The 11,654-nt window shown below is 45.7% G+C and overlaps 1 protein-coding gene across 3 annotated transcripts in view; it reads right to left on the reverse strand.

Annotated features, from left to right (window-relative positions):
• Positions 1–11,654, reverse strand: part of RNF216 (ring finger protein 216) — a 144,738-nt gene that overhangs the window by 25,563 nt on the left and 107,521 nt on the right. For all 3 annotated transcript variants that reach the window (XM_045813391.2, XM_045813390.2, XM_087867099.1), the window contains exon 14: positions 880–977. In XM_045813391.2, coding sequence (XP_045669347.1) covers positions 880–977 — 98 coding nt within the window. The remainder of the gene's footprint in view (positions 1–879; positions 978–11,654) is intronic.

Raw genomic sequence — 11,654 nt, forward strand, 5'->3', positions numbered from 1 at the left:
ACAAAACCTACTTCTCACTCTTCGAATTTAAGCTGGACATAAAATCACCCAGCTAGAGATTACATATGGTGTCTGCCTTGAAGCTAGGTTGTGGCCACATGACTCAGTCTAGACCAATAGGGTAGGAGAAGTCATACACACACATATACACGCATGCACGCACCCTGCTTACAACTTAAAAGCTGCCTGGCTGGCAGCTTGTCTCTTTCTCCGTTTCTATGGGCTGGAGTGTAAATGTGGCTACAGTGCAGTCACCATCATGTAGATGGGAACACCACCTCAGGGAATGGTGAAGCAATGTGATAAAGGAACCTGGTCTCTGAATGACCTCATGGGAAAGCTCTGCCTGGTAAGGCTGGGCTATTATAGGAGAAAGAAATGGGCTTCTGTATTATTTAAGCCAACGTATTTAATGAGTTAATATTTGTAAAGTGCTTAGCCACACAGGGAGTGCTAAACAGTAATGGTGCTTATTATTACTGATTGCATTATTCTGCATTCTGGAGGCTATAATTCTGCTTAATGTCTCAGGCCACCAGTATCCTTTAGGAAACATGGATATAAGCAACATTAGTGCAATCTAATCTAGTTAAAATGTATGATTTGCTTATTCGTTCAGATCATAAGGAGAAGAGGAACTAACATTTACTGAATTCGCAAATGCCAGGCACTGACTGTATCATATATGACTCCAGGCCCTGCTCTATGAGGCCAAAGAGACAAGGAAACAGAGGGGGTTAGGGTCACTTCCTGAGGTCACTCTAGATCGGGGTTGCCCGAGAACTTGTCCTTCCCACAACATTCACTGTTTCCCTGGCCAAACAGCAGGCTAACAGGGGAGCTAAGAACCAGTCACAAGCCCTGAATGAGGTTACTCACATGGAGGTTCGGTACTTGATGTCATCTTTCTCTGCCAGCTCTTCACAGGTGAGGCCATTGTGCTCTTTCCAGAGTCCCTGACACTTCCTACAGGTTTCCTGGGGATAGAGGAGAGACACAAAAACAGCTCCTGGTGAGGAGACATCATACAATTTTTTGTTCAACAATAAGAAATGCGGAACAGGCTTCATGTGGCTTGAGTTTTTTCTGACGATGGCTCTCCCCTTCAGCAGGGATATTTCTAAAGACAGCTCTCAAGAGAAAAGATAAGAATCGTGAGAAGAAAGCATGGGGGAAAATTTGTTCTCCTTAGGGCAAAAAAAAAAAAAGCGTTACCACATCACCCAATTGGTAAAAGGCCATCTGAAATACCAGGAGCCACCTGAAAAAAACCCACAAAATACAGCAGACAGACATATGATCTTGAGTTTTTCTTTTTTAAAGATTTTATTTATCCATTTGAAAGAGAGCGCAAGCAGAGGGAGAGGGAGAAGCCGACTCCCCACTAAGCACAGAGCCCTACGTGGGGCTCGATCCTAGGACCCTGAGATCATCACCTGAGCTGAAGGCAGACGCTTAACTGAGTGAGCTATCCAGGCGTCCCTGATCTTGGGTTTTTAAAAATGAAATATTGTAAGCCACTTGAGGGCAGGCTCTGTTTGGATCTCATTATTTTCTGTCATCCCCGTGCCCAGTGTTGGTCAGGCATAGATTTCATCTGTTGAACTGAAGAATGGTCTAGATTAGGATCACTAGGGGTCCTTATAGGAGACACCCCCGAGTCATCCCTTACTCATAAACACAGATATCAACCTAAGCAGCTTAACCTCATTTATAAACATAAATTTTTAAAAAGATTTATTTATTTGAGAGAGAGAGAGAGAGGGAGAGAAAGAGAGCAGGTGGGCGCATGAGAAGGAGGGAGAGAGGGAGAGAAAAACTCAAGCAGACTCCTTGCCAAGCCTGACATGGGGCTTGATCTCATGACCTGAGATCAGGACTTGAGCTGAAACCAAGTGTTGGACGTTTAACCAACTGTGCCACCCAGGTGGCACATCTATAAAGATGAATTAAAAAAAATTACTATTTATTCCAGAAGCTTTCCTACTTTACAAAATTTATGTGTGTCAGGAACTATTTCACATCTATAACAAGAATTTAAAGAAACATTAACCCAGTTAAATTTCCGTAAGTGGAAATTACAACCTTAATAAGTACAATGAAGGAAAAGTTGGGTGTTGTCAGCTTTAACCGGGAACCTGATCTAGTTTGGGGAGGGGAACGGTGAAGGCTTGAGGAAGTGGAGTCTGAGTTCTGAAAGATGAGTCAAAGATAGCGAAAGGAGACTAGCATTCCAGACAGAGGAAAAGAAAGAGAATACTCTGGCAGACGAAGCTGGGCAAGTCTGGTTCCTGCACTGGACTGCAAAGTGAAAACAGGCCTGGTAAAGCCTGCAGGGACCAGACAACGTGGATGCGACCATCAGTCTGGCCTTTGTCTTAAGAGTGCCAGGAAGGCCTCAAGAGGCATCAAGCATGGAAGCACCATGATCAGGTATGTGGTTTAAAAGATCACTGTGTGTGGACAACAGCCTGGAGGGAGCAAAGAATGGACATGCCAAAGACAGTCAGGAAGCTGGTAAAGTCACCCAGTACAGAGACTGAGAAGGCGCAGACCAGGGAGGTAGGTGAGGGCAAGAAGGAAGGTTCAATGACTGGAGAGAAACTCAGGAAGGTGTCAAGGATGGGATTTCTTGGTTTCCGGTTCGTGCAACCCAAGACACAGATGGAGCTTGGCAACAGTGGAAAAAGTTTGGCCTGTCCACCTGTGGGACAGCACTGGCGATGTCTGGCAGTGAGCTTGGTTATCATTGTTTAGCATTTGGGAGTGGCCGGGTTAGGGGTCGCCGGGAGACGTACTAGATTATATCCTGACGTCAATTCTAGAAACACTCCCATTGGTGTACTTGCCACTTATTGAACTTTCTCTACATATACTACTGAGATGACTCAGCAAGGCACAGGATGGTATGTACGGTATAGACGCTACCATTTCTACAGAACAAAGGTGGCGGTGGTGGTGGTGGAGGAGAATACGGTGACCTATAAAGCCAACCTGAAAGGTTACCTAAGAAACTGGTAGTGCTGATTGTCCTGAGTGGCTGGAAGGCACGGGTGAGACTTCTTACTGCAGGCTTTTTTCATCTTTTGAATCTTATACTATATAAATGTACTATCTAATTAAAAAATAAATAACATTATAGAGAAGTGAAGCAGACTGCTTGGGGAGCTGAGAACCCGAGCAATCCTTTGGTGGATGTTGTAAACAGGCTTCGATCAGTGGAATGAGGTGGGTAAGGGTAGAGATGAGCCGATTAGGAATCTGGCATTACACACCACTGCTTCCAAGGGATGCGATGTTCTTTGGTCCCCTACCTACTTTCCCTGCCAGCGAACAGAGGCTGTATCAGTAGTGACTTAATTATTACACACCAAAATGTAAAGCAGTCCCACACCTGTTTTTAAAAGACTTTTGTGCTTGACTATTCTGGGAAACTGGAGGATAAACAACAGCTGGAGAATAGATGAGCTGGTATCTGGATCCTAACCTTTAAACAATACTAACCTAGCCACCCACCAGGAATAACAGCTTGACAACAATGCACAGCATTTAAACAGTGCTTTTTTAGCGTTTCTGGTGATGCAGTTATTAATTCATGGGACCTTCTTCATAAGGAAGAATCCATTTTCAAAGCGACACAGGATCTGTGACAGCAAGATGGCCTGGCCAAATGGAGTCAGTTGTGAGCAAGAGGTCAGAGGACGCTACCACTGACTTCTAAAATCACAGCAGTTCTGTGATTCAGAAAATCCAGGGGTGGATTTTCAGCCATGGTGTTTCTCACTGAAGGGCCCAGGGGTCTCAGAGAATAAAACGGAAATGTCTTTTGAGGAGACTAACCAGCTAAACACTGAAACCCATAATTAAAATAAGGCAGGAGAATAGCAATCTGGGTAAATTTAACATTTGGAGCTTTCTGTGTTGTTCCTTTAAAACGTACCCTTCTCTTGTAGACACCGTATTTCTCTGAATTGTAATTCTCTCAAGTACAGCTAGGCTTTGTTCCTCGACTCAACAAATGCTTAAACAACATTAGGCAGAAGAAACGTTCTTGAACATTTCTAACACAAAGATAATTACATTCTTCAAAGTGAGGTTAATGAGAAGGTCCCAAGGACCATTTTGGACGGCAGAGTACACTCTGCATGCAGCTTCAAAACACCCAGCACAAGCATATCCCGGCTATCAGATGTGATCAGCACAAGGACTGCTGTGGGTCTGGGTTCCTCATGGCAAAAGAGATTTCTGGTTAAGTTTTATGCTGCCCCTTCAGTCCTCAAGATGCTTCAAGGTGTTTGGACTACTCACTGAGGTCTCAGCTTTGCAATGTAAAGAAAACACACCATAGCCTCCCTTCACCCACTTTCTGCTGCTTAAATACTGTTTTATGGGCAAGGCAGAAGATTAAGCTCGGTTTCAGATGACCCTGTCAGAGAGCTGAGAGTTCTTCATTAAACAGCTTCCTCAAAGACCAGCGAACACCACCCTGGTCATCACCTTGTCTACGCATGGCTGAGCTTCCTGTGCTGGAAAAGAACCCAAGAGAAGATGAAACCAAGAGTCCAAGTCACCAGACTTTGTCCTCCTTGCTCGCCACCCCTCCAGGCCTACTCTGAAGTCGCTTGGCTCTCTGTGCACCCTGCATCTTACCTGCTGGACTTTCAGCCTTGTCTAGGAAGCGGAACATAGAAACTGCTCACTTATTTTTAAATGGCTCCTCTAGAGAAACTTCTAGATCCACTCTTCACCGTAGAGAAGTTGATGACCTAGATATGGGGCATGAGCTGCGGCTGATTCAAACAGAATCTCCGAAGCTCAAGCGCTCTGCTTTGCCATCTCAGGCACTCCAAAAACGGTGGCGTTGTAAAATCCCCAAACCCTTAAATCAAAAGATGAGGCCCGGGTACCTATCTCTTCACAAATGCTTAGCAAACTCCAGGAGCCACAAGGCCATGCGCATTCAGACCACACATGTCTCTGAGTTGTCAAGGTCACTGTTTCTTCCCCATCTCCAGGTCCAAATGACACATGGACACCAACTTAGTCCAGCAAGAGACTGATTTCAAGACAGGAAAAAAGACCAGGAGACCGATGCTGGAACCCTTGAGAATCAATAAAACTGGGCAAACTTAAAGCTCAGCAGAATCAGGGCCTTTCCTTCCTTTAAGGAAATCCAAGAACTTCTATTTTTCCCAGGGTAAGGGTGCACACAATCTCTTAAGGAAGTCATGTAAGTGAGGAGCCCACATGGAACACAGTGGAGTTAAGTGTAACGTAACAAAGACAGCAAAGAAGAGGGGGAGGAGCTAAGTCAGACAAGAGTTCTTTGAGGAGTTGGCATCTTCATGGGACTGAATAAAACAAATATCACGAGTGATGAGAACACCCAGGCAACCAACACAGTACTCCTCCCATCAGGACTGAGATCTCTTTGGGAAGTGCCTCCCCAGCTACAACAGCCACCAGAGCCAAGTATCAAAAATGTGGAACCAGATTGCCAAACATCTCAACAATGAAATGAACATACACTTAATGTCATATGCTGTGTGAGATGCTGGGGATAGCAATAAGCAAGTTTGGGGCAGCTGGGTGGCTCAGTCATTAAGCGTCTGCCTTCAGCCCAGGGCGTGATCCCAGGGTCCTGGGATCGAGCCCCACATCGGGCTCCCTGCTCTGCTGGGAGCCTGCTTCTTTGTCTCCCACTCCCCCTGCTTGTGTTCCCTCTCTCGCTGGCTGTCTCTCTCTGTGTCAAATAAATAAATAAAATCTTAAAAAAAAAAAAAAAAGCAATAAGCAAGTTAGACTCAGTTTCTATTTTTTCTTTCTTTTTTTCTTTTTTAAAGTAAGCCCTATGCCCAATGTGGGGCTCGAACTCACAGTCCTGAGATTAAAAGTCACGTGCTCTACTGAGCTAGCCATGCACCCCACTACCTTTTTTCCCCCAAAAGATTTTATTTATTTGAGAGAGAGAGACAGAGAGGGAGGGAGGGATCATATGAGTGAAGGGGGGGAGGAGCAGAGGGAGAGGGACAAGCAGACTCTGTGCTGAGTGTGCAGCCTGATGCAGGGCTTGATCCCATGACTGAGATCACGATCTGAGCCAAAACCAAGACTCAGACGCTCAACTGACTGAGCCACCCAGGCGCCCCCGCTCTCTGTAATACCCCCTTCAAGTGTATGTTTCAGTGAAGAAGAGAAATATGAAACAAACAGGACACAGCTACAACAGCAAGGGGAACATTTCAGACGAATAGCACTAAGTGCTGTTAGGGGTAAAACAGCAGTTACATTAGCTTGGAGACCAAGAAAGCTTTTTTGAGGATGTGACAGGAAAGCAGAGCCCTGAAGGGTGTGCAAAGTTAGCCAGCTATGGGGGAAAGGTGTTCCAGGCAGAGGGAAGAGGGTGTGAAGGCTTTGAAGCAGGAGAGGACCTGTCTCATTGGAGGAGCACAGAGGAAGTTGGTTTGGCTGGAGCTCAAGGGGCAGCGCTTGGAGTGGCCCGTGAATCCTGCTTCCTGCCACTTCCTGCTGCAGGCACTAAGGCTGGAAGGAAGAGTCTGGAAAGCCAGGGCGTGGGTGGGAAATGCAATGATCTGATTTACATTTACAAAGATGTTGCTGTTTGCGCAAGCAGAGAATGGCTCCTGATGGTAGAGACTAGATTGTAGGACCTTACAGCAATCTCCTCACTAAAATTCGGGCCAAGTAAATAACTCCTAGGGGAACAAGCCCTAGAGTCTGGATTTGATTCTTGGCCAGACTTTCTTCATAGCCCTCCACCAACAAGGCTATGACCTAATTCCTGAACCAGGCTGTGCCAACACTGAGCCTGGCAGGGGTAAGGCCGGCCTGTGACTGGGGAAATGGCAATGGGCCTATCTTTTCTTGTTAGGAATAAGAGAACCACTTTTCCAACATGGGTTCAGAAAGGGGCTTTATTTGGAAAAGCAGATAGACAGATTTCCAGTTTTGGCTCTTTAGAGGAGTTGCCCACTGAAATGTTGTTTATACGTAAGGGAGCATCATTAAAAAAAATTTTTTTTTTTAAATTTTATTCCCAAGTTTTTTCTTAAAGTTAGTTAACATACAGTGTAGTATTGATTTCAGGAGCAAATTTAGTGATTCATCACTTACATACAATACCCAGTGCTCATCATAACAAGTGCCCTTCTTAATGGCCAACCCATTTGGCCACCTCCACCCACCTCCCCAAAATTTTATTTTAAGCAATCTCTACACCCAACCTGGGGTTCAAACCCATAACCCTGAGAGCAAGAGTCACATGCACCACCAACTGAGTCAGCCAGGTGCTCAGGAAGGGAGCATCTTTTTTCTCTTTTTAAAGAAGCTTTAGGGGCGCCTGGGTGGCTCAGCTGGTTAAGCAACTGCCTTTAGCTCAGGTCAAGATCCTGGAGTCCCAGGATCAAGACCTGCATCAGGCTCCCTGCTCAGCGGGGAGTCTGCTCCTCCCCCTAACTCTCCCCCCTCTAACGCCTCTCTCTCAAATAAATAAATAAAATCTTAAAAAAAAAAAAAAGATTTGTTTATTTGAGAGATACAAAGAAGAGAGAGCACGCACTAGGGGAAGGGGGAGGGGCAGGGAGCGGGAAAGAATCCTAAGCAGACGCTGTGCTGAGTGAGGAGCCCAACACAGGGCTTGATCTCATGACCGTGAGATCATGACCTGAGCCAAAACCAAGAATCACACGCTTAACCAACGGGACCACCCAAGCGCCCCAGGAAGGGAGCATCTCTAACATGCGTCTTGAACTCACACATCCCTCCTGCTACCCCACAGCACTGACTCAACGTTCCAAACCTATACATCTTCCTCTACACAGTGCTTTACACACACAGCTCTTCCCATCTTCACACCAACTGTACAAGGAAGTACTGGACCGTTATTATCTCCGCTTTTTTTTTTAAATTTAAACTTATTTTTATTTTTTGAGGGGGGAGGGGTAAGGGAGAGGGAGGGAGGGAATTGAGACGTGGGGCTCAATCTCACGACACTGAGATCATGACCTGAGCCAACACTTCACCGACTGAGTCTTCCAGGCACCCCTTCATTCTTTTTTAAAAAAGTAAACGAGAAAAGGAAGGCTGAGAGAGGCAAATTAACTTAAGGCCATGAAGCTATGGACTCAGTCTGCTTGATTCCAAATCCACTTGCTCTTTCCACTGTGTTCTCACTGCTTCCCAGCGTGGTGTTTGCTAGCAAGAACAGGTCATTGTTTACTGGAAAACCCAAGGGCATGAGGCTATGAGACAAGCCCTGAGGTTACAATGGGCATCTTGTGTGAGAGCAGATGAAAGAGCGGCAAGACCGCGGAGAGCGGGCGCTAGGGTTTGGAGGGCGCTGCCGGCCAGCTGCAGCTGTGCAGGATGCCTGCTTCCCTGTGCTTCCTGGAGAGCTGGGAATAACCCAGCAAGAGGCAGGATGGGCTACGATGAAACCCAAGGATACCATTTCTTAATGATGATGATAGGAGCCTGCTAATCACTGCAATCTTAGACTGGACACATACGAGGAAGTAGCTCTTCCCGCTACCTGTGGCCAGCTGCATGTCTGGTGGGGCACCGGAGGAAGTGTGTTTTTAGATTCCCATTGGATGCGTAAACAGGCTCAAAGTGAGTGTTCCACACCAGAACCAAGTATCACTTGGTCCTTCTGTCACCCAGCCCCAGGGCCTTCATTTGTACATACTTGCCACTCACTTCCCCAAAGGGAGCCAGGACAATGATGTACAGAGACCTGCTAATGACAGTGCCTGAGACCATCATCCCACCATCACTGCTCCGCGTGAAGTTCCGTTCCCAGTCAGAGTGGTAAGGGAGACACTGCTGCGCTGAAAGGAATGGTTAACACTCTCCCTTTCCCTCTCTTGCCGCCTTCAACAAACACCTCCTGAGAGCCTGCCCCTTCGACCAGGCTCTATTCCCAGCAAAGCATCACTGAACAAATGAGGTCCCACTCCATAGAGTCTACATTCTGACAGACAAATAGATAAAGGTCCACTCTGCAGGAAGACCACGAACACCCTGGGCACGAGTGTGGGCGGGGAGGCTGCCATCTGACACTAGTGTGAAGGATAGCCTCGTGTCTGGGTGGCATTCCAGTGTGAACCTGAAGGGGATCGGGCAGGGTGGAAGCTGGGGGGTGAAGTCACCTGGGAGAGCAGGAGAGGAGCTCAGAGAAGCAGCCTCCGGGGCCAGCACAGTTGGCCTCCAGTCAATGACACACGCCTGACACTCTTAACCTCACAATGCTCTGCCTAGATGTCCTTTTTCTTCTGGCAACACCTACCCATCAGTTCTCATTTCAAACACTAGGGGCTCTGGGAGACCCAAATGGCCTGGGCAAGAGTTGGCTCCATTTCCCTGGACTCCTAGAGCACTTGGCTCCCACTCTATTACAGCACTTTTGTCTTGTAATTATCAGATTACATCACATCTCCAAGGAGCCAAGCCCTGTTTGCAGGCAAAGACTATGCTCTGCTGACTACTACAGACAGACTTGGAATGGAAGGTTCAATTAATCTATTTTTAAAAAAGTTACCCTTTGAGTGCCTCTTTTGCGTCACATGGGTATGCACTGGTGAATAAACCAGCAAAATTCTGGATCACAAGGTGCTTACCGCCTAGCACACAATGTCTCAGGTGTCTTTTGGATTTCTAGGGCCGTGCACTAGGTCTGACCCACACAAGGGACTGAATATATAAAAAACTTCCAAGATGAAGGCTGGCAACACAAAGCACATTCCTCTTCATGTGGAGTTAACAAACACACATCCCACCCTTACTCCTGGGACTTCTGCATTTTATATGTAAAAAAGGCATTTGAAATCTCTTAGTAAAATGAACCCCTTCTCCAAAGAACATTATCTCCTCCTTATCAGGTCTTCATATTTATAATCATGCAAAGTACAATGAGTTCATGAGAAAATCAAGTTCTATATAAGATACTTTCATTGGGGGGGCTTGCCTGGCTCAGTTGGTAGAGCATACGGCTCTCGAACTCAGAGTCATGAGTTCAAGCCCCATGTTGGGTACAGAGCTTACTTAAAAAAAAAAGAAAATCAACTGGATTTAATAAAACTTAAAAGAAATCAATATTACATAAAAAAAAAAACTTTCAGGTTAAGTCATTATAGCTTGTGCCTTAAGGACACAGGTTATGTCTTTCTTACGGTGGTTTCTTTCTTTGCTCCCCCCTAATTCCTTTCCCCAATCCAATGCACAAAACTATAAAGACCAGTTATTACCAAGAAGCTAATGGCCAAATGCCGGCAGATGGTGCTTGACAAAGCGCTGCATCTTTTCAAATTACAATATTCTTTGTTGGCTTTCACCTATAACTTCAATATGTGGAAACATCTCTCTTCGATTCGGATGAGAGGTGCTTTGCAAACATCAGTGCTTACTAGGTCGTGCCTGTGAGAAAGTCAGGACTGAAAAATCTGTCAGCCTGGCTCTCTCCCTCCCCCACTCAGGGCTTGAGAAGGTCAGTTAGCACCTGAGGTCAGACCACAGGTTCCTAGGGCTCCCACCCACCGGAACAAGACAGTCCAGCCTGCCTGGGTCCATTTTTCTTAAGAACAAACACAATGTGAGCATTAATTCTTTTAATGAGGTCCTGTAATTATCTGATTACATCCCATCTCCACAAGAAGTCATGCTCTCCTCACAGGGATTTCTCTTTCCCTCAAAGGCAGAAGAACCTTTGGATTTCTAAAGGCAGAATTCAAATCCGGGCGTGGCCAGGCAACACCTCTGGGCAATGGTACCGAAGAATAGACTTCTCTGGGGAAGATTTCACACTGTTCTTATTTTTTGATGGTTATACATACACACACTAAATTAATTTTTTAAACATGTGTGCTTTGGATGCATACCCTCCCACTTCGAGATACAGAAGCTGCCTTTGAAAAAAGAAATCTCTAAACCTTACTCCTGCAGATTAGAAAGAAGCCAAGCATTCCTTTCTTCTAGATTCACTGGGATTAGGTGACAAATCACAATGGTGGCTTCGAATTTGGTTTCTGTGCTAATGCTGCCCCCTAGGGATAGAAAGTTAAAAAGGCACTGAGACTTCTGGAGTCGCCCCGCCTGGGAGAGGAGAAATCCAGACTGGGAAAACCAGCTACATCATGATCACAGCGACCTGCTTTTTCACTCTGCTATGGGGACCAGGGCTTTTGAGATAAAGTGGGATGTAAAGGCTTCCTGGAATAAAGGTAAGTTTAATTTAATTTTACCTTTACCAGAATAACAAAAATACCAATTCCCTTACAGAGTTATTCAAATACTGATGACTGCTTCTCTCGAATGCCCATTTAACAGAATCCCTGGGACAAGATCAATACCAGGAGGTGGATGTTTATATAGAAATTTCGAGACAAATAGGTGAGTTCCTACTAGGTACTATGACTACTGCTCTGGGCACTGGGGAAGAAAAATGAACAAATACAACCCCTAATTTCATGGAGTTACTGGGGGTAACTTTACGTTAAATCAGTGAAATACATGTAAGACAGGATTTTATGTGCTAAGGAGAAAATTATAGGAAGGAAGAATATTCTGGGGTGCTGAGAGGCAGAGATCGTTCATAATTATAAAGTGGGTGGTTGGGGAAGGCCTGAGAAGGTGAATTT

Source organism: Ursus americanus, chromosome 2, assembly GCF_024610735.1.
Source record: "Ursus americanus isolate L20-20 chromosome 2, mUrsAme1.1.p, whole genome shotgun sequence".
Taxonomy (NCBI): domain Eukaryota; kingdom Metazoa; phylum Chordata; class Mammalia; order Carnivora; family Ursidae; genus Ursus; species Ursus americanus.